The following is a 22552-nucleotide window of genomic DNA, read 5'->3' as shown; positions in this document are numbered from 1 at the left end:
TCCATTCCTCCCAACCTGTCCTTTGGCCATCAGAACTTCTCCACAGCTGGTGCCAGTCCCTGTCCCACCATCTCCCCCCCCCCCAGGGGACCTTGATTTTAGCACAGGCTCATTGTGCAAGGCAGGCAGCGCCTCGAGGAGGCTCTATTTCTGGACTTGAACTTGAAATGTCCAGGGTGTAGGTCGTCTCTATCTGCTAGATTTGCACCAAGAGGAGGGATGTTGGGAGCTACTGAGGCCATCTTGCTACAATGGGGGTTGCTTCTGCCCTCAAGGCCTGAGAGATACAGCCCCCGAAGAAGGAGAGAGAAATAGGGTGCTGGTTCTTTGCGCAGCCTGGATTCAACCTCCCCGGGGCATGCATGGTCCAGTCATAGGAGCCGATGGACGTCCCTTTCTGAGCAAGATCCACTCCTGGAAACCTCCTGAGGGAAAGCCCAGGGCAGAGGCTCAGCTTGGAACAGAGTGGTGTGTCCTAGGGCAGGACCTAGGCTGAAGCCCAGAGATGGAGGGGTGGGTGACCAGGGGAGTCTGGCCGGGCGGGGTGGTAATAGCTAACCTGCCAGGCTCTCCTCCTGGGCCAGGCATTGTTCCCAGGTGTTTACATGCGTGACCTCACTCAGTCCCTCCAGGCTCCGGTGAGGTAGATGGTGGCATTGTCCCCATTTTATAGAAAAGCAAACCAGAGCATGAGAGGCCAGGAAACCGGCCCGTGGTCACACAGAACACGCTCAGCAGGACACAACCCCAGGCAGCCGACTCCAGGGATCCACCACCCAGGCCAGGTCATCTAGGCCTCGGGCAGGGTGGGGCAGGCCTTGTGGCTGATAGGGACAAGGGTTACTAGGAGGTGAGGAGGGAGGAAGGCTCAGAAGACATCGAATTTGAAGGTCATCAGTGGTCCCTGGGGTGGCCTTGCAGAGAGGGGTGGGGTGGAAGCTGGTCTGTAGGTGTGAGTGACAGTCACTGGGAACAGGAATCAGTGAGAGAGGACGGCTGGCGAGGACCAGCACCTGGGGCGTGAGGTCATCACAAATGAGGAGAGCAGGAAGCAGCCGACTCTGACTCAGGGTCTTGGTATTTTTCCTTGTGTTGGTGACACTTGGTGTTTGTGAGGCGAGATGAGGAGTGGTAGACAGCACAGCGGGCCAAGGAGCCCCGTGGAGCCCTGAGGACAGGGCAGGGGTCAGTGCTGCCTCATGGGGAGGCCAGGTACAGCATGCAGACAGTACCTCTTCCTCCTGGGGAGAAGGGAAGAGGAGGCGACCAGGCGGGGGTGTACACAGGAACCCAGGAAAACCCAAGTCTTGGCGGTGGTAGGGAGAGAGCAGCCACGCAGGAACTGCAAACACGCACTGGGTAAGGTGGGAGGGCGAGGACAAGGAAGGACCAGCTGAGAGGTGCAGCCAGATTGTCCTTGACCCCAGACCGTTGTCTCCACTTTTTCCTTTTTAATTTTTAAAAAACTTGACACACTTTTAGATTTGCTTGAGAGTTTCACATAGTCCTGACCCCATCAGACCCCACCCATGGCTTTGCTTGATTTCATCTTAAAGCAAAGCTCCTGAGCCACGAGCCGTCACTCATCTGGGCCCCTGAGCAGCTCCCCGCCCCTGCCCCGCCTTCCTTGGTGGTACTGGACATCCTTGTCCGTTGGACTAGTGCCCCTGCCAACCCTGCTTCCTTTAGCTTCTCACCCTGACCCTCCAACCCGCCCCTGGTGTCCCTGCACAGCCCCCTCTTTCCTTCTGCTGGGGACTCTGAGCCCCGAGGAGTGGCCCGAGCCTCGGGCCACGGCCATCTTGACTCTTCTTTGGTGCTGTGAACCACAGCTTCCGCAGCCCACGAGCTGAGCAGCCATCAGGCCGCCAGGAGCAGGTTACAAGGGGTGTTAGCCTGGGTCACAGCGGTCCCAGGCCCCAGGGGCTGAGCTTCCATAGAGGGTACAGGAAGAACTGGAGCCCAGTTCAGCCCCCTGACCATCCTGGGCTCATCACCGTGAACCTGGGATGAGGCTCTTCTGCCAAGGGAAGGAGCTGACTTTAGAAAGGGAAAGGAGGAGGGTAGGGTGGAGCCAGGGTCGGATGGGGGCCTGCGGAGCCTGGGTCTGCTCCACTCCTGGGACTGGGAACTGGGGGTCACTCTGCTTTCACTCTCCTGGGTAACCAGGAGCCTCCCTGGAAGGCCCCAGGCTGCACAAACTTCCTCCTCTCAGGCTGCAGAAATCCATCCCCATTCCAACCCTTTGCTTGGAAGAGCCCACCTCTTGGCCCCTGTGAGCTTGGGGAGTGGAAGGTTCTGGTTATGAAGATGGCCCAGGGGCCACAGACTAACTTCCTGCCCCTGCTGACCACAGCTGTGGCTGGGCCCCTGAGCAGCCTGGAGCTAGGAAGATGCAAGCCCGCCCCCCAGTGGCGGTATGTTACAACTGCATCCCCACCCGGCCTCCACCTGTCCACACAGACCCAGTCCTATGGACCCCGTGAGGCCAGCAGCCAGTCACCCCGTCCTGAAGGCTTCCCTTGCCCAGGTAAAAGGGAGGTGCAGGTTCTACATGAGCAAAGAAGAGTCGGAGCAAAGCACCACACGTGCAGACTGACCTCCACCTTTTATTCTGGTGTCAGAAATGAAGACACATGTTCAATGAGGTCAAAAAGCCACCCCAGCTCCCTCAGCCTGAGAATACCAGGCCTGGACAAGTCAGGTCCACCTGATGCCACGTTTCCACCTTAGTAAAAGTGACACTGGGCTCTCGGGTGGCTGTTAACTGCTACTATGCCTCAGTGACCTAAGTAGCTTTGAAGGCATGTACCCATTCCCCTGAGCAGAAGACTGAGCCGGAACCCCGGGGGAAAGGCAGGACTGTGGCTTGTCTATAAAGCTTCTCCAGCAAGATAGAATCTGTCTATACTGATGGCTGGGAGCCAGCGGGCAGAATTGTCAACTCACGGGGTCAGGGGCATGTTTAACTCATTTTTGGATCTCCTAGTACTGGCCTATATTGAGTGTCCAATGGTATCTGTGAAATGGACAGAAATGAAGGAATGGATAGAAATGATTCTTAGGGCCCCTCAACTTTGGAAAACCATAACTATGGTCCCATCATACACGGGAATGCCACACACACACACACACACACACATATACACGGCTGCGGCCCCCACCCTGCAGGTGGCCCTGATGCTGGCCCCCTTCCGCATACACTCATGCACGCTTCCTTCGTGATGGCCTGTACTTATTGCACACCCAACGGGTGCCCCAGGCCCTGACAGAGACCCCATGTGGCCCCACTTTATGGAGCCCCAGGCCCAGGGCTGGTGACAAGCCTCGCCAGGAGGGAGGAGTGTGGCTCAGCAGGAAGGCGGGAGTGCCAGTGCGTCATGCAGGTGGCGGCAGGCAGCCTACTCACGCTTGGCTGGACAGAGACAATGGAGGCTGCCCCTCCAGCCAGCTCCTTCCCACAGGCTAAGCCCAAGTCCCCAAGTCTCCTGGAACCTCCCCTAGAGAACAGCCCCAGCTGGGAGGCAGCCAGGGCCCGCAAGGGGATTTCCCAGGGGAGGGTAGCAAGGCCCCAGGGCACTGGCTGGGCGCCGACGAGGGGTCCTGGCAGCCATCAGGAATGCAGCTTTTAGGGGTGCATAGGATCAGGTGCAGGGAGGAACCTCCAAGATGGCCAAGGACCCCAGACTCCAGCCTCCCTCCCCCCACCCCTCCTCAGCTGAGCCTCAAGGGGACTGTCACCACTTCCCCCTCTACTGAACCTGAAGAACCCTCTTCCCTGCGCTGGGGAGACAAAGGTCCCTTGTCCCCAGCACTCCAGGGCTCTTGGCAGAACTCTGAGGCCCTGCCCCACTCAGGTCATCAGAGGCTCCACTGGTCATCAAGTGGACAGGAAGCTCTCATGTGTCCCCGTGTATGGGTGATTATAATGGGAAGAGGAGCCACAGGAGACAGAGGGCTTACATCCTCCCTGGGTGCTTGACACCTGTCCAGGTCCCTGCCAGAAGGGTGTCCCTTGGCGGGCAGGGCCTGAGTAACCTGAGTCATGAGCTGTGAGCTGAAGTCTCCCAAAACTCCTTGCTCTGTTCTTCTGGGGCCTCCCCTAGCAGGTCCCTGTCCTCAGGGCTGTGGCTCCCTGGCTGGATGGCCCCAAGCTCACTCCCAGAAACCCAGGCCCATGTGCACAGGATACGAAATGTCCTGGATTCTGGGGATGGAGGTGGGATAGGTCCCTGGGATTGGAGCCCAGGCCCCACCTGACCTTCCTCTTCCCTGAGAGTGGTCAGGAGCAGGGACAGCAGAGGGCCTGGGAGCGGGGGGTGAGCAGGCAGGCAGCGCCAGGGAAGGACCACAGGGAAGAGCTTGGTCCTCCAGCAGAGGGTGGGCAGGCCTATCCCTCACCAAGAACCCAGAGAAATAAAGATCCTCCGTGGGTTCATTTCAGGTCCACCTGGATCAGGGCCAGTGTCAGAAGTGGCACCAACTTCACAGCTGATTGCGGGTCCGCTTGGGGATGATCTTCCGGTAGGTTCTGCGCTCTGAGATGTTGCGCTTCACCTTGGCCGTGGTGGGGGCCTCTTCCTGGTGCAGAGACGGGCTGGAGTGGGATTTCTTCAGGCTGGGCTTTGGCTCCCGAAGGCCTGCAGCTTCCCTCCCCAGCCGCTCTTCCCACAGGGCCAGGTCCCCGGAGGGACAGCGCAGCCGTGCCACCAGCAGCTGCACATATGTCTCGTAGCGGGTTTTCTGCAACACAGAGGCACTGTGTCTTAGGCTGGGGGAGGCTGGATTCATAAGGGGCAACTCATGCTTGGGTGCACGAAGTAATGGTGACAGAGACCTCTGCAGAAAGAAGACAGCACCAACAGGGAGTGCACGTGCCTGAGCAGCCAGGCCAGAGCCCGCCTCTGACCTCAGCCAGTCCTGTTACAACCACTGGGGTCGTAGGGCTGCGACTGCCATCCCCAGACCATGTTGAGCTCTGTGTCCCACTATGCACAGGGTCTATTAGCATACACACACCCTCACATCTGGATGGAGCCCTCATGGCGTCTGAACAGTGTTGTAGCAGCTGGCATCTGCGAGCTTGATGCCATCTACCCTGCCCTCGTCTGCTTCACAGGCAGTAAGCAGCACCCTTGGGCTCCCATTCCCGGTTTGCAAGGCCCTTTCCTACCCCTCCATCCCACGGGCTCCTCAGCCATGCCCTGGGAAGCTAGACGGTGTCTCTGGTTTAGAAAAGGAGTTCCTAAGGCCAAATGAGGGCTGACGGTCCCAGCAGGGCAGTAGTGGGAGAGGTTGGGTCCTTTCAGCCACACCCTGAGACCTCTGGGAAATGGGGTGCTCACAGCCAGGGGGGCGACATAAATCAAACGGCTGACAGGGACCTTGAAAGCAGGCCAGGGAGGGAGCAGGCTGCATGGGCTCCTGCCGGGCACAGGCAGGACTTCCTTATCGCTCACATTGTGCCTGGCTTTCCCTGACTGCCCACAACCTCAGCAGGACTGCCAGGACCTTGGACGAGGACACTCAGCATCAGGGTCCCAGAATGTGCACTGATGTGAGGCCAAAGAAGAACTGGGGTGTGTGGGGGGTCAGACTAGGTGCAAATACATCTTGGAATCCGTCACAGGGCTGAGGAAGGCCTTGCCTGAGCTAGGACCATAGGGGAGTGACCGGAGCGACAGGTGAACTTATCAGTTGCGTAGACTGTTAGCTCCCTATGCCTCGGTCTCCTGGTCTATAAAATGAGGATGCGAGTACCCAGCCCAGAGGCGTTAGATAATCACAAGAAGTAATTCGTGAGAGAAATACAAGTCCACATACACTACCTGTTATTATTAGGTAGGTACTGGGGAAATAATTCTGCTATAATAAAATTTGTCTTTCAACTTGGAAAAAGGCCAAATAAGCCCAGGAAGGAATACACATATACATATAAAGAGACCGCCATCAGTTTTCAGACAGCATTGCTGTGCACCTCCAGGATGGGAGGTGAAGGGCCTGAGTGCACACAGACATACATTGTACACTCATGCACATCTGTGTGCGCATCAGCACACCCCGGGCCTTCAAGCTGCTGGAGCGACGGCTGCAGGGACAGAGGCAGCCAGGAGGGGGCAGCAGAGCCTCACCTCGTACTCCAGGTACTCCTTCCGCAGGCGGTACTCCTCCAGCTCCCGGCTGCGGCCCCGCCGCTCAGGTAAGTTCCTCTGCAGATCTAGCAGGTCGTCAGAAGCCGCATCCAGGCAGTTCTCGTGGGATCGATGCTGCTCCTCCTAGGAGCAGGAGGCGGTGTAGAAGTTGTACATGGTAGTGGGCTGTAACACCACCACTGGAGGCACAGGTGTGCAGCCCCGCCAGCCCTCTGCACCCCAGCAGGTAGGGAGCCTACCAAGGAGCTCTGAGCAGGGCCCATAGGCAGGATGGGTCTCACAAATCGTCGCTGGGAGCCCACTGCAGCGGGGAAGGGCGGCGCCGAGTGCATCGCTGCAGCCAGGTTGATGCGTGCGATCCAGGAGGTCATCTCCTTGGCAGTGCTGCAGGAGAGAAGCTCGTGGTCCCAGGGTCCCCCCCCCCCGTCACCTGCTCCCCATCCCACACCTTCCGTGATCTACACAGCCTTCCATCCACTCAGAACTACCTCCCCAAACCAGCAGCCCTTCACTACTGGGCAGCTGCCCTCTGCCTGAGGTTTTTAATTATCAAAGAGGAAACTCCAGAGCTGCCTGGAGCTGCCTGTAATCCCAGACGCTTGGGAGGCTGAGGCAGGAGGACCAATCCTTGGAGGCCAGCCACAGCAACTTAGTGATCCTGTCTCAAAATAAGTTACAAGGGAGTTATAAGCACTGGTATGGTGCTTGCCTAGCATGCCCAAACCCTGGGTTCAATCCCCAGAAAGGCCGGAGGATCCAACAGATGTTATTTTAAATGTCAAAAATTGAGTGACCTCCTGGAATCCTATACCCAATACTGGGAGGCTTGACCCGGAATTAGAAGGAAACCGTGGATGCCTCAAGGAAGTTGGCCACACCTGGCTTCATCTCTGCATCCCCAGTATCTCTGGGGCCACAGCACTCTAAAGTTTCCTGGCCAGGAGGGTTGGGCCAGCAGGCATCAGAAGGGTCAGGCGGACAGGAGAGAGGCGAATTAGGGGCCCCGAGGCCTGGCCACTTTCCTCCCACCCTAGGGACTTACGGTGCCTGGAAGAGGAAGAGGCGCCAGTCAGCCGTCCGCAGCTGGAAGACGTGGGGCCTCTTGGTGTAATGGGTGGCGGGCGAGGCCAGAGAGTGGTGCACCCCCACAGGCTCGTCCACCATGTGCCCCACCAAGCTGTCCCCTTCCAGGCAGTGGTCCTCTCCCTGCCAGCAGGCACAGGGCTCAGAGACGGGTTTAGCCTCAGCTGCCTGCTCCAACAGCTGACCTCCCCATACAGCCCCACCCCATCTGCCCATCAGGGTGCTGACTCCTTCCTACCTTCAGGAAGTAGAGGACCATTCCCCGCAGCAGAGTGTGGAACATCTTCCAGCCGCGCTTGCCCCACGGCGCTGTCCCAGACCAGACACAAAGGCAAGTGGCACGCCCGCACCCAGACACAGTGTGGGCAGGTCACCCTGCCCTCACCCTGCGTCCCTCCCCACCAGGATGCACATAAGCGCACAGAGAGCCATCACCAGGAAACTCAACAGCACCTCCTGGGTCTCCAGCCCAGTCCTGCTCCACCCAGCACCAGAGAACTATTTGCATACCAATGTGGGTATTTCTTCAAACCCTCTCTCGCCCTCACATCCCCCAAACCCCAGGCACAAACACAGCCGTGCCCAAACAGTTCCACTCAGACACCTTCCTGCAAGACACCCAACCTCCCCTCCCGGGTCCTGCGTGATGAGGAGCCACCTCCCTGGGGCCCTGCTCAGTCTGCTTTTGAATGTCACACTGGAATCTGCAATTCCAGAGGAGTCTATGGCGATGGCCAGGCTACTGTCTTGGGCTGCTTGGGGCATTAGCCTTGCCCCAGTGCGTCCTCCAGGTAGAGTGACTCTGCCTGCTCTGTCCTCTGTGGGCGCATCCCCTGACCAACTGCAGAACTCCAGCTCCTCTTGCCCCCCAAGTTCCACTCAGGTCCACCAGTCACCTGCCCATTCCCCACATGCAGTCCCCAGAACAAAAACGAAAACCTTTGTTCCTCCATCTCTGAGCTCAGTCCAGCCCTCCCACCTTCACCCCGCTCACTGACTTTCTTGCCTGATCTCTCCCCTACCACAGGGCCAGGGCCCAGGAATAACTAGACGCCCCCTTTCCCCTTCCCCAGCACCCAGGTCATGGTCATGTTCGGGAGGAAGCAGCACTCGCTGCCCATCCTCAGCAGGGCATCTCGCACACCACACACACAGGGTGGCCCCTGGGCAGTGCTTCCCCTCCAGCCCTGCTCATGGGCAGGAGACACTCACTCTTCTTGCCATCCGCATCCTGATGCATCTTCCGAGCCAGGATGCCCTGCTTGTAGGTGGGCGCCATGGGATCCTGAGCCAGCTGGAGGAAGGGGCTGCCTGTCTTGCCAGGCGGGGATGGCAGGGCCTTCTCAGGTCTGGCTGTGTCTTCCTCATCCCTGGATGTCAGAGAACCAGGCTGGGAGTGCTGAGTGGGCAAAGACCACCAGGAAGTTCCCACTGCCCCCCGGGGCCTCAGCACACTCTCTTTTGCTGGGGAGGTACATGGGATCCTCGTTCAGAGCCAACCTTCAATTCCTGGGAATAGCCCCGTGGCCAGCCCTTACTACCTCGGGCTTCTCTGAGATCGGCTGGCCAGCACTCTGCCTCTGGCTCCATTCCACACAGAGGGAGCATCCTCCCAAGACTCGGGCGACAGAAGAAGGACAGGCCCAAAGGCAGGATCAAGGGCCAAGGAGGGGAGGGGAAGGGGATTTTCACTTACACAGCCCACTCGAGCTTCTCACTTCGGATAGACCAGTAGAGAGCCTGGAACAGAAGCACATGGTGGGCAGAGGGACCTCAGGGCTAGGCTACCTAAACTCACCCCTCAGACACAGAGCTAGGGGCATGTGTGCTGCCTGTCCTGGCACCCCCATCACAGGTATCCTTCTCCTTTGACTGGACAAGCACCTATCCACCTGTCCATCTATCCATCTACCCACCCACCTGTCCATCAATCCATCCATCACCCATTCATCCATCCATCCACCTGTCTGTCCATTTGTCCATGCAACAAATTATTCCTGGAGCATTTCCCAGGTGCCAGGCCCGAGGCTATATACTGGAGACACAGAGATGACCAAGGCATCAAGTCCTTGCTCTGCCCAAACTTGGAAAGGCCTGAACTAGTTTTCTTGAAGGGGACACGCCATCGAGTACCAGCCAGCATGGAGGGATCAGACAGAGAGGGAATCAGCTAAGCAATCCCCACAATAAATGTCTGATCATGGAAGGAACTCATGAATGATGTGCTAGAATTCTGAATCAACATAGTGAGTAGTCCTGACAGAGGTGCATCTCGCTAGCTTGGTGCCCTCCAAATGCCTGGCAAAGTGTGCAGCATACAGTAAGCGCTCAATAAATGTTCACTAGATGAAAGAACCAGAGATCTGCTTGGGAAGCAGGTGCTGCACCTGGCGAAGGTGATCTCATCTTGAGGAGGACACTGTGAGGTGGGGATCTTGAGTGGCCCAGGGGTATGTTGTCCCACTCCCAAACCTGAGTTCGAGACATTTGCTGCATGAAACTTTGCCTGTCATCTACTCAGAGTGCTTCTCAGACTTCAAAGGGACAAAAATCACCTAGACGGACACTCAGTGGAGCATCTGCAAGGCTCCAGCCCCAGAGCGTGGCTCAGAGGGTCCAGGGCTGAGATCTGCAGTTAACCAATTCTGAGATGTCCCTGATGCTGCCACCAAGCCAAAATACATCCTCCTGGCATTTCAGCAGAGCCAGGCTGAGTTCTGCGTCCCCCTTGGGGCAAGGGACCAAGGACCAGGCTCCACGGGGAGCCTGGAGGGGGAGCCTGGACAGAGGAGCCTGGAGGGGGGGGCCTGGAGGGGGGTGCCTGGCCACACCTTCAGCAGCTCCTTGGGGAAGTCACCGCCATCCTGCAGGCCGTGCAGGTTGGTGACGAAGTCCTGGCAGCTCATGCTCTTCCCAATGTTCTGTGGCGTGGAGAGAAGAGGGACAGCTTGAGCACCCCCCACCCCGACTGAACACACCCCTGTCGGTCCCTCGGGGGAATCCTCCAGGGCCCCAGGCCCCTGTGCCCCGGCCCTCAGCTCCCCGCCTCTCACCTGCCCGTGCAGGTCCGTGTTCAGGAGCATGATGGCACAGGTCAAGGTGTGCACAGAGTCTGCCCCAGGAAGAGAGAAGGGGAAGCCACGGAAATTCTGACTGCCACGTCCTCTGCCCACAGGGTGGGACGCACCCTCGCCCTGCACCCCCGCCCCGCTTCTCGGCAGTCCCCACACGCCCCCAGCAGCCCCCGCCCAGGGAATGCCCCCGCAGACACAGGGACACTGCCCCCAGCCCTGCCCCACCCGCAGCCGCCCACCCTACCTACTGAGGGGAAGGCCCCAGGGTTGCAGTGGTGGAAGCGCCGGGAGAACTGGTAGAGGACCCGCTCCCGCTCCTGGGTCTCCCCGCTGAGCACCAGGGCCTGGAGGAAGCCCCTGCAGGAGGAGGCAAGTGGGTGGCCGCATTCCCAGGGCAGGGAGCCAACCCCATCCCGTGTCCCACGACTGCCCCCTCCACAGCCTCCCCAGGGAGGGCCCGCAGGTGGTACCGGAGGGCTCGGTCCAGGCTCTGGCCTCCAAACTGGAAGAAGGACAGGTACTCCTCGGCCACCGCCCTGCTGAAGTCATCGCTGCAGAGGGACAGCCGCCTGAGAGCTGGACTGGGGCAGGCTGGGCCTGGCCACGGCATGGGCCAGACATGGACCCCAGATCCCAAGATGGCAAGGGGCGGTCAGAGCTTACCTACCCCTGGCACCCACCCAGTGCTGTGTGGAGGGGCCTGTGGGTTCTGGGGTGGGCCAGGGGCTGGGCCGGGGCTCTAAGAAACATGGAGGGTGTGCAGCAGAGATGGTCCAGCTAGGACCAGAGGAAGCAGCAGGGGGCCAGAGAACTGGGGAAAGGCCGAGGGTGGGGTGCGGAGGAGGGCGGAACACTGGGAGGAGAGGCAGTAGTGGGCTTGGGGGTGGTGAGGAGGGGTCACAGGACAGGGAAGGAGGGGGACAGCCCATGCAGGGAGCCCGTGGGCAGCTGCCCTCTGTCCTGCCTCCCCTCTGGCCTTGCCCAGGCCCGAAGTCCTTACTTCTTCTGCAGGTGGACGGCCACTTCAGACTTCCGGAAGCCCTCCAGGTGATAGAGGCGTGAGGCCAAGTTCCACGCCGTCTTGTCCGTAGTCCGGAGGCCATTAGCCAGTTTGTCCCTAGCCAGTGTTTTCCGGCCTTCCTCTGGGGACTGCGCTTGGGACGCAGAGCTCTCAGCATGCCTGGAAGAGTCCATCAGTGTCCTCAGACTCACACCTGGATGGCCTGCAGGCGTTCTGGGCCAGGGGTCCATGCAGGCCAGCCATGGAAGGGGGTGCCCAGAGCTCAGGGTTGGAGCTGGGCCCAGACCCTCACCCAGGGGAGACAGAATCTCAGCCTGCCTCACAGGAGAGTTGGGAGCCCCACACTTCCTCCTGGGGAGGATCTAAGCTTTCTCACCTGGAGCTCAGGTGCAGCCCTTCCAGGCCCCCAAGGTGTTCTGTCAACCAAGGTGAGTGGAGCGTTTCTCTCCCCTGAGCCCAGCCCTGTCCCCCGCTCCCACCCTAGCCAAGAAAGGCGAAGGCCGGGCTTAGAACAGGGAGCTAGACTGGCTTTGGATGGTGACAGGGGAGTCAAACAGGGGGGGTTCCAGCCTGCCCTCCTGAGCCTGGCACTGCTCACCACCAAGAGCCTGGCGGGTGAGTTAAGCCAAGTGGCGCTTCACTCCAGGATCAGGAGCACTGAGCTCCACACCAAGGCCCTGAGAAGTCACTCAGCCCCATCTCTACCTGACTCTGCTGTGCTCCCTGCAAAGGTACCACCAGGTGTGGGCGTCCTAGTCATTCACATATTCATGAGCAAGTGGGCACAGTGACAGACTCGCACAGAACGCAAATGTCATCAAATATCATCGCAAGGTGAAAATGGTCGCCCGCAACCCGAGGGCTGATTAGACCCCCGAGGGTCCTCTCCACCTCTCGTGAACAGGTCCACTCTTGGCTGATAACTGCTAAACATCCCAAAATGCAGGATCAACATGACAGACACTGAAGAGCAAAAGGCAGATCTTGCCAAAACCTGTAGGATTTCAGGAAGTCCATGAAAGTGACCCTGGAAGACTCCAGGAATCCCACGGAAAGCCACTGACAGATGGGGACTGACAGAGTTAGTCCCCCAGAAAACTGAAGAGGAGGAAATAGAAGTAATGACACAATTGGCCAAGTAATGAGAACTATACGGATAATAAGCTGATAAAGAGCCAGGTGCCGTGCCCATGCCTGTGATCGCTCAGGAGGCTAAGGCAGGAGGATCACAAGTTTGAGCCCTTGAGCAACTTGGCAAGACTCTGTCTCAAAATAAGAAATAAAATGTGAGGATGTGGCTCAGTGGCTAAGCACCCCTGAGTTCCATCTGTGGTACCAAAAAAAGAAAAAAAGATCTTTAGGATCTCACTATGAAAGGTGGCATAAATGAAAGAGGCCACCAAGGCTGTGTCAAGAAAATTGAACTTCCTACAGTGTGTTAAATGTAAGACTAAATAAACTTACTTATATGTTTAGCCAAGATAAAGCCATTCGCCAAGATAAAGCCCAATTAACCCTTTTCACCATTTATTTACTATGAAACTAGAGTTGTCACTTCAGGTGGAGTTACTTTTGCTTTGGGTTGGATTAACTAGTCTTTGGTATCTGCAGCCTCCCTTTTTGGAGGCTGAGATTTCTCTGGTTACCTGGCCTCTGAACAGCCCCATGGCAGGGAAGTTTCCAGAAGCATAAGGAAAGTGGTTCTGTGGTTTCTGGCACTGATTGACGTTTGTCATCGTCACCCAAGCACCCGAGATGGGAATAGGGCTGGCCTGTCGTAAGCCACCCATGGGCTGTGTGTGAGCTATGTGCATTTGAGCGTCTGAGGGGACTGGTCTGGCGTTACAAGGTTTTTGGGCTGTGTGACATTTGTGTCATTTCCTCTCGCTCTGCCTGTGATCCCACACAGCACCTGTGATGGGCGTGACTTGCCGAGATGTCAATCAATCTGCTGACCACAGACATCACCAGGCGAGACTCCACCCTTCAAAACCCAACCCCTGGCCTTATTTGGGTGGAACTTTCTATTGAATGTCTTTTCCCCAATAAATAGAGGGGTTTGGGGTGCACTCTCTCTCTTTCCTTCCCTGATCCCCTTGCCTTCCAGCATGGAGCTGAGGTCTCAGGGCCATCCCTGACCCCCCAAAAAGGTATTTCTGTGTTTGTGTGGTTTTCTTAGTTGTCAGCCTGGCCAGCTGGTGACACTAACCCCCCATATCTGCACCATCCGGTCCAATATGCCCCTGTTAGCCAACCAGAGACAAAGCCCCGCTCCCCTGCCGAGTTCCAGGGGTCAGGAGTCTTGACGCAGCATGGGGGCTGGTAGTCAATGAGGTCCGCTTCCCAGGTGGCCTGCTCCCACCTCTGGCCACAGTCCTGAGGTGACACCTACCTGCGACGGGCCCCAAGAGCCACTCACTCAGTCCCCACCAGAGCTCCCCTCCAAGATCAAAGCCAGCACCCTGAGCCTAGGCTGTCAGGTGACTTTCTCCCAAACACTCCCTCAGTCCAAAGCCATCTCTAATCCCCACGTCACTGGACTACTCTCCCCCAAGGCGGCCAGGGCCCGGTCAGCTCCCCACAACGCTTCCCTGCCTTCCTCCTCACCTGGCGTCCAGCTGTGGACACTCCCCAGGGTCGGGCCTCTCCATCCTTCCACCTCCACCTGGGACCATCCGCCCATTTGTTTCTTGAACTTCTAGACCCTCTGGTCCCTATCAGCTCTCTCCTGAGGCCGTTGAGACAGCCCAGCTGTGAGGCTGTCAGAAGGACTCATGGCCAGATAGCTTTACCCTCCATCCAGAGGAGGGCTGGGGGCTTGTGGATTCCTTTTCTTTCTTTCATTCTTTTTCCTGGTGCTGGGGTTGAGCACATGCTTTCTCACATGCGAGGTAAGAGCTCTTACAACTGAGCTACTTATTTACTTGGAGACTCACTAAATTGCCCTGGCTGCCCTTGAACTTGCACTCTGCCCACCTCAGCCCCCCACCCCTGGTAGCTGGGATCACACGGCCAGCTCCACGCTGGGTACTCTGAATGCAACCATAACTAGGAGCCAGGGCGCCAGTTGGTCTGAGACTCACCCCTCCGCAGCAATGGAGTCCTCGCCAGGCTCAGCACCTGCAGCCTCTGGAGTCCTGGCTGGGCCCTCGCTCTGTGCCTCCTGCCCTGGGTGTGGAGCTTTCCCCGTCACCTCTTTCTTCAGGGAACTCGGCTCTGCCCCATCCGACTCCAGAAGAGAAGGGTGTGGAGCATCTCGTGACCACTTGGGGAAAGTGCCAGGGCTGTGGCGCTGGGACGGTGGGCTGCTCTCCGGGGAGGTGGAGGGGCTGGGCCTGGGGCCGAGGCCTCTGTGCTCAGACTCTGGGCTCCCCCAGGGCCCAGGGGCCAGGATGCAGGGGGCAGGTTCCTGGGGACGCCCGGCATCCCTTCCACCTGAGGGAGAGTGTGGAATGAGCAGGCACAGGGCAGGAGGCCCAGCCGGGCAGGCTGTCCTGCAGGCCTTCTGCCCAGGCACCCAGCTCTCCCCCTGGAGCCACACAGCCTTATCCTCCCACATGGGCAGCAGCCACCAGGATTCAGTCCCTAGGTGACTAAGAGCCCCAGACTTTTTCTGAACCAGTGAGACCCAGCCATTGGGAACGGAGGGTCTTGAAAACCCTTTTATTGGCAACAAAGTCTGGATTCAACCCCAGACTCTCTGGCTCCCACACAGTATGATGACCCCAAGAACCACCCCCGCTTCCCGCCACCGGACCCCTGTGTTGGGTCTCACCTCTATCCTGGGAGATAAGAGGCTCCTGGGGCCAGGAAAGATCCTCTTCTGTCTGGCAGGCCTCAGGGGTGGGTGGCTCCTATGGAGATTTACAGAATCCCATAAGCCCCAGATTCAGAGTGAGGGGGAAGGGGAGAGAAGAACACGGGGCACCCGGAAGCCCCTCCCTCCTTGCCGACCCCCACCCGGAATACACAGGCACCAATCTGGGTCCTCAGTTCTGAAGAGGATCCCGGATGGGAGAAGACCCACATCCTAGGAGAGTAGAAATCAGCAGGTTCTTGTTCCTCCTTCATAGATGGAGAAGGTGAGGCCCAGAGAGGGGAATTGACTTGCCGAAGGCTGCACAGGATGTGTGGCAGGGCTAAGGTCAGCTCCATGGTGTGCAGTCTCCCAGGCCAGTGCCCTATCTTCATACGGTACCGCAGGTGAGGCCACACGGGGCTGGTCCTCCAGAGAAGTCTAAGAGGAGGAGGGTGCAGAGGAGAGGTTTGACCAGAAGGAAATTATTCCCAGGATCTTTGCATATCCTACAAGTTTCCTCACCTCACCAGACGCCTGCTCAGGCAGTACTTGCCCTAGAGGGGCATGGGTCCAGGGAGGGTGCTGGCCCCGGGCACAGGCCTGGACGGCAGGCTCAGCCAGTGGGAAGGCAAGCCCCAGCTCCTCCCAGGCTTCCCTCTGAGGTCCTGAGACAGTGCCCCTCACAGGACCCAGCCCAGCCACCCCCTGGGCCCTGCCTGCCGGGCTCCTCGCACTCCATGTTCTCTGGAGAGATTAGAGAGCCACAGCCCCTCCGCCATCTTGAGCCTCCTTATCTCTGAAGGAGGCCTCCCTGGGAAAACTGTTCCCTATTGTCTCGTCCCCAGGGCTGGGTGATATCACAGGCCCCCTGCCATGGTCATATGAGCCTGATCTATTGACCATGGATGGGGGACAGTGGAAGATGGGGAGCTACAAGTAACAGAACCCCGGTATCCCTCGAGACACTTTCTATTAGGGCAGAGGCCAGTCCTGCTGGTATTTGGGACAGTCTAGAGGGGGGGAGGGGAAGACTCAGAACCCGCCTGGGACACCCTGCAACGGAGGAGCTGTCTGTTCTTCACATGTCTCTAGACACAGCCCCTCGGAGATGGGGACTTCTGTGGACCTCACTACCATGGTGTTGGGCCGACACTGTGGCATTGATGACCTTCCCATGGTTCTGAAGGCCACACTGGTCCTGCTGGTCAGCAGTGTACCTCAGACAACCAGCGGACCCTGCATTGAAGAGTGTTCTGGGCCTGGTGGCCCCAGGAAGGCCCTGCTCTGCGTGTCCCCAGGGCAGCCCTGGGAGTGAACTCACCTGGCCCTCCTGCGCGGCAGGTGCTGTGGGAGCCCCGTGGATGGCCCAGCAGGAGGTGTGTAGCTTGTAGGAGGGCACAGGGAACGGAGGGGTGGCACACCCGCTGGACTCCGCGGTGCTGCCCTTCAGGTCTGGCTCACTGCCCAGCTCCCGGGGCCCTGTGCCTCCCAGGAGCCGAGGCTCCAGAGCCTGCGGGCTGTGGGGCCTCGTCCTCACATCCAGGCAGGAGTCGGAGAAGCCCCAGGAGAAGCATTCCCCAGAGGCGCTGGTGTCCGAGCAGGGGCTCTCCAGGAAAAGGGGGTTGTCGAAGAACAGGCTCTCCTCCTCAGCACCCCACTCTGGGGAGGAGTCTGCTGCTCCCTCCAGGGCCCAGGCCTGGCTCTCCCCCTCAGGCCCACTACTGTCCTCCCCGGAGTCCTCCTCCACTGCTGGGCTGGGCCGCAGGTCCCTGTCGCCAGGGAGGCCCGGGGAGGACGAGGGCACGCAGCACCTCAGCTCAGCCCTGAGCCCTTCCGTCTTCTCCAGCTCCTCTTCCAGGTCCAGGACGCACATCTGGGCCTGCAGGATGCCGGCCCAGAACACCACCTGAGTGGAGGAGCTATGGTTCGGTCGGGGGCTCCCGGTGGGACAGCTGCCCCCTGGCGTTCCTGGGGAGGAGCAGCGTCCCACATGCGCAGGCTCCACACCAGAGACCCTGGCAGGAGCGTCAGGCCTGCTGGTCTCGGGAGAGTCCAAGGCCCAGGTGTGTCCCCCGCAAGGCTCAGGAGGGCCTGGCTGGCCATGGGTCTCCCTCTGGCACACTCCTGGGTGGGGCTGCAGGTTGTCTCCCAAATAGAGGTTGAGCAGTTCCACGGGCTGCGGGTGGTCGGGGAGTCTCCTGTCGCCCATCATGCACAGAGCTCAAGCCGCACAGGAGCCACTGGACTGTCCACGTTCACCATCCCACGGGGTGTGACAGGGGATGTGTCCACCACGGGGGGCCACCGGGAGTCCAGCTCTGCCCTGGAAATGCCCAAAGGAGCGCAGGTTAGAGAAGTGTCCTGGGAGTGAGCACACGTCTGCAGCGTGAGGGGTCTGGAGGGCCTGCCGTGTCCAGGAGGCTGGGAAGCAACCCTGCCCGCGCCCTGCCGTGGAGCAGAATGTCCTGCATGTGCTGTCCGGTCCGCAATCTCAAGCCCACACCAGGGAGCCCCAAACACACCCATCTGCCGGTTGAAGGAACACCGTGTGGGTTAGCCAAGGGCGAGCTGGCTGGAAGCATGGTGGAGCAGTGGCCAGTGAGAAGGAAATGCAAACCAAATACGCAGGAGACGCAGAGGCTGGCGGGGGAACAGGCGCCGCCCAGGAGACAAAGGCCCCAGCCCGCCTGACCCTGACCGTCCTGTCCTTGGGGCTGCACCATTCCCAGGGCTACTCCCAGGGCTGGGCTTCTGGCCCTTGCAGCCCGCAAGCAGCTGGGCGGAGGCGCAGCAGCAGCAAGGAGCTCCAGCCCCCTGCCACCTGCAGCTCGGGGAGGGCAGCCTGGCCTTCTGGGAGCGGCCATGGCCACATCTGCCAGGAGCTGCCCACCCACGCGGGCTGCCCAGCACGTCGTCCACAGGACAGGTCTGGGTGGGCCCTCATTCAGCACAGACCCTCCCAGGTGTACCCGAGGACGTGTGTCCACGGGTGCTCCACCCTCAGGAGTGATTCAGATACCCAGGAGCCGCAGCCCCTTCCACCCATCCAAGCCCATCCCCGGCCTCCACTCGCCAACCCAGACAGGGAAGGCCGGCGGGCACCTGCTGTGCCCTGTTTCACGGGGAGGGAGAAAGCCCGCTCAATGTCCCCGCTGGGAACACAGGCCAGGCCTGACCCCAGACCACCCACCCTCCAGTCCACAGCTCCCTCCTCCCACCCCCGCTGCAGGAGCCTCCCTCTGACATGGAGGGGGGGCTGCCAGATGGCAGCCCCAGCCCAGCCTCCTGCAGCACCATGGCCTGTCCTTGTCCAGGGCTCCAGACCTCATCCAAGGCCCCACCCAGGCAGGCTACAAGAAGGGAGGGCCAGACCTGGTGTGCAGGCCCAGAAAACCACAGGGACAACTTCTCCCTGCCTGGTGGTAGACAGCAAGGGCCTGGCCTCTCAATCTCCCTCTGCTACTTAGAACTGAGTGACAGCCGGGGAAGTGCCGCAGCCCTGTGGGGCCCAACTCAGAGGGGAGCTGGGGGAGCTCAGCCCTCAGCCCAGGTTCAGCCCACCACTGGACACCCAAAATGGAAACCCCACAACCCTGCAAACAAAGATCAGACAGGGCCCCCTACTGTTTAAGGCCACCAGAGCCAGGGGCCGTGTGTAGGCCATAATCCCAGGGATTAGGGAGGCTGAGGCAGGAGGATCACAAGTTTGAGGCCAGCCTCAGCAATTGAGTGAGACCCTGTCTCAAAATAAAATTTAAGAAAGGCTCAGTGTATGAGGCCCTGGTTCGATCTCCAGTGCTGGGGGAAGAAGAGTCCCCGAGAAACGAGGGAGTATTAACATGCATGTCAGTTTCTTACTCATCTTCAAACTATTCTCCTAACACTTCCTCAAAGATAGAGTCCCCTCCTAGGTTTTTACCCACTTCTGTTCTAGCCCCACGTCCCGTACTTTCCGTAGAACAGGAATCTGGGCCTGCAGAGGCTTCAGCCACTGAGATAGGTCACCTGATGTCCTTTATCAGTTAGTGATAAGTCAGCTCCCGTCCTGTTCTCAGCCCCTGTCCTCTCCAGGCTCGACTCCAGAGGCCCCACCATCTCACGGCTGGAAAGGCTACTCATGCAGCTGATGCTCTGAAGCGACCTGAAGGGACATAGCCTTGCCTGTCACCCTCTGCTCAGCTAGCCCTCGCCCCACCCAGATCTGAGTGGCAATGCCTGCCCCCTCCCCCCCCAGAGCTGCCCATCCCCCATCCTCACTTCTCTGGGTAAGAGGCTGGGGCCGTCCTGGTTCGTTGGAAAAGGGACAAGGGGGCCCTGGGGCCGGCTAGGGTTTGGGTCTGCAGTGTCACTCAAAGTGCCCAGCATGGTGCTACCGGGAGGTGGTAGAAAGTGTAAGCAGCGGGCCTGGTGGGAGGTCTTCGCGTGGCGTGGGGAGGGGTCTGGGACCCTGGTCTCTTCTCTCTTTCCATCCCCGGCATGGGGGGTGCAGGGTAGCCCCCACACACATGTGCTCCTGCGGATGCCACAGCCCAAAGCAAAGGTGCCAATCAACTGTGGACTAAATCCAAGCTAAAATCAACCTATTCTCTTCTCTTCACAAGCTGATTGACCAGGGCACCCCTGGATCACCATTCTCCCTCCTGGCCTGCTGGGGGGACAAGGACCATGTGGTAGCCAGAGGCAAAACAGCCCTGCTGTCCTCATCGGGTTGAAAGCCCCTAGGACAGGGCAGGCCTGGAGTCCAGGGAGGGAAGGTCCTGGACCTGCAGATCCCAGCCCTAGCCCAGCCTTCTGCCAGGCCCCAGGCTGCTTCCCTCCACCCCTCCCTGCCGAGACCCCTTAATCCGTGTCCACACGGTTCCTCCTGAACCCCTCCCTCATCCTCATCTCCAGCCCCGACATGTTGCATCTGAACCTGTGCCAGCCTCACGTCCCTGTGGGCACCGTGGCAATTTGACATCAACTCGCTTAACAGGACAAGTTCACAAGCCCATGATGGGTCTGGGAACAGGGGCAGGGCGGGTAGAAAGGGCACCCTGGATTTTTATGAGACCAGAGGGTGACCCACTTGGCTCTTTTTGCAAGTGTGCACTTAGGTACAGGGGTATGTGAAGGAGAAGTTCTGAGGACACATCATTACCCTGCAGTTCAAGTGGACCTGAAAGTTACAGGTCAATGCTGACTTGAGAAGTTCAGGTCCACTCCTGGACACCTGAGGTTCCATAGCTGGGTGGGAGGTAGTCCTAGTTCCATAGAAACCACTGGACACGAGCAGCACACACCTTCAAGGTGGGGGTGGCCAAGGGTAGCCATAACTGTATGAGGATGCCCAACATCTGGGACATACTTGTGCTAACAATTTATTCACTGTTTATAAGAAATTCAAATTAACTGGGCTTTCTGTCTTTTATCTGGCAACCCAACCCCACAGGGAAGGTATAAACAATGTTATCAAGCCCCTGCCATGTGCCAGCTCTCAGCTGACTCCTCTCTCTTCCCAACCACACCATGGCGAGACAAGTGGTGACATCCCTTCCTTCCTAACAAAGAAGCTGAGGCTCAGAGAGGTTCTGAAGTTGCACCAGGTAACTCAGCTGTAGGCAAGGGGCAGGGGTCTGAGCCCAGGTCCACAGCTCTCTTAGCCAGCACCCTCTTCCCATCCCCAAATCAATCCCCTTGGATAATCATGAGGTTCATGAAGGGGAAAAGTGCTTCTTCCTTCTTTTCTTTTTAAATCTGTCCCTCCTTCAGGTGGAAAGGCCTAAGGGTATGGTCACATCTGAAAGCCACTGAGGTGTCCTGCCACTTACCTGGGTGAGGACAGAGACCAGCCTTTGCTTCCTGGAGGTGGGATGGCCCCTCTTAAGCAGAGACAAGGCAAGAACCCATGTCTTTTTTGAAAATTCATCTAGAATTTTCTTTTTTGACATTCCCAGGTCCAGAGTTTAGTAAAAACCTCTTTTGAAATTTCCTGTGTCCAGTACGGAACAAAGGGAGAGGAAGGGATTCCGCAACAGAAGAATGTGGCACACGCCTGGTCTGGTGGCTTCTGTCACCTAATATAAAGTGGCCCTTTGCTTTTCTGCACTCTGCGATGGCTCAGGAAGTTTAAGGATAAATTCTGGGATATGGAGACTGGCTCTGCAGGATCCCAGAAAGAGATCTGGAGCAGGGGGAAGGGAGCCGCAAGGGGATGAGGCGGAGAAGAGGGAAGACCCCATTCAGCTGCAGTGGGTCCCAGCCCTGCTCTCGAGCTTGCAGGGGACCCTCCTGGGGATTCGCCCTGGAGTGAAAGTGTCCCACCCCCACCCCAGGGCTGTGGTACAGTTTCCTTTTGATCTTACAGGGCAGGAGGGAGCCCTGGGGACACTGGACTGGACTTTGCTCTTTACCCTTGGCTTGGGGGATAAGCCTAGTCCTCTGGCTGAAGAATGGGGAGGCCCAGGCCTGGGTGCAGCTCAGTGGCAGAGCGCTTGCCTAGCACCTAGCATGCAAGTCCCCTCAGCCCTAGGCCCTGGGGACCGTCCCCTGCACCACCAAATAAAAAGAAATGGGAAGGCCAGACACAGACTTGGGATGCGACAGGCCTGGGAACTTGGCCCACCTCCGTCCCTTGCCCACCTCGGAGTCATGGTGACCAGCAGTTCACAGCTAGAGGCACATCTGAGCTCTATGCCACCTGCCCAGCCAGGTGACTGAGGAGAAAACCTCACCTGGTTCCTCAACTGTAAAGTAAGGAAATCAGATGGCGGGAAGTACCTGCAGCTGCATTCCCGAGTGGGAATGCCTCTCAGGGCAGACGCTGGGCCGGGCCTACCGAGGAACCCATGTCCTGCTCTGTTGAACTCTGCTGCTTTGCCACCCCCCCAAAGAAGCCAGAGTACCCCAAATAGCAACCACACCCCTTGTCGGGCTCGGCTGGCTCACCTCTGCCCTCAGCTTCAGGAGGAGAAACCCCATGTTCTACCAGGAGCGCACCCGCCCCTCTGTCCTGCAAGCTTCCAGGCCCAGCCAGCAACGGTCCTTTCCTCCATCCTCCAAGTGGAAGTGGGCGGCCCTATCCTGCACATGCAGCCTGCCCAGGAGAAGGGGCTCTGGGGCTCCCTGGTCTGGAGCCGCAGGACAGAGGCCCCTGATGAATGTGAGCTGGCGCCCTGAGAGCTCTGATCAGGGAGGCCCCACATCCTGCCCCTGAGAAGGAGCCTTCATGCAAATGTGCTCAGAGGTGGGGAGAGGTAGCTAGGGGCTCCTTGGGGGAGCCAGCTGAGGCTCAGGAAGGGAGCAGAAAAGGTGGGGAGGAGGTGGGGGTGTGAACCAAAGAGCCCCAGAACACCTAGTACTGTCCCCTCACCAGACTCCGGATGTCACCCCTCCCGCCACAAAGACCCCAGCAGCCGGCACCCATCCCTGTGCTGGGTGCTGC

The 22552-nt window shown here is 58.8% G+C and overlaps 1 protein-coding gene across 2 annotated transcripts in view; it reads right to left on the bottom strand.

The window, feature by feature from the left end:
* Nucleotides 1-2589: 2589 nt before the first annotated feature.
* Psd4 (pleckstrin and Sec7 domain containing 4) overlaps nt 2590-22552 on the bottom strand; it is a 32780-nt gene continuing 12817 nt past the window's right edge. For both annotated transcript variants that reach the window (XM_046462831.2, XM_046462830.2), the window contains exons 2-17: nt 16451-17452; nt 15442-15567; nt 15106-15184; nt 14414-14765; nt 11310-11489; nt 10780-10860; nt 10554-10666; nt 10289-10347; nt 10067-10156; nt 8932-8975; nt 8448-8605; nt 7474-7544; nt 7195-7358; nt 6392-6536; nt 6132-6275; nt 2590-4743 (exon numbers count right to left, since the gene is read on the bottom strand). In XM_046462831.2, coding sequence (XP_046318787.1) covers nt 4486-4743; nt 6132-6275; nt 6392-6536; nt 7195-7358; nt 7474-7544; nt 8448-8605; nt 8932-8975; nt 10067-10156; nt 10289-10347; nt 10554-10666; nt 10780-10860; nt 11310-11489; nt 14414-14765; nt 15106-15184; nt 15442-15567; nt 16451-17341 — 2955 coding nt within the window. In that variant the 5' untranslated portion in view covers nt 17342-17452 and the 3' untranslated portion in view covers nt 2590-4485. The remainder of the gene's footprint in view (nt 4744-6131; nt 6276-6391; nt 6537-7194; nt 7359-7473; nt 7545-8447; nt 8606-8931; nt 8976-10066; nt 10157-10288; nt 10348-10553; nt 10667-10779; nt 10861-11309; nt 11490-14413; nt 14766-15105; nt 15185-15441; nt 15568-16450; nt 17453-22552) is intronic.

Source organism: Marmota monax, unplaced genomic scaffold, assembly GCF_021218885.2.
Source record: "Marmota monax isolate L192 unplaced genomic scaffold, Marmota_monax_Labrador192_F-V1.1 WCK01_AAM20220418_F8-fsc00245, whole genome shotgun sequence".
In the NCBI taxonomy this organism is placed as follows: domain Eukaryota; kingdom Metazoa; phylum Chordata; class Mammalia; order Rodentia; family Sciuridae; genus Marmota; species Marmota monax.
Note: the sequence above shows the minus strand (reverse complement) of the source record. Positions and strands in the feature narration are given on the sequence as shown.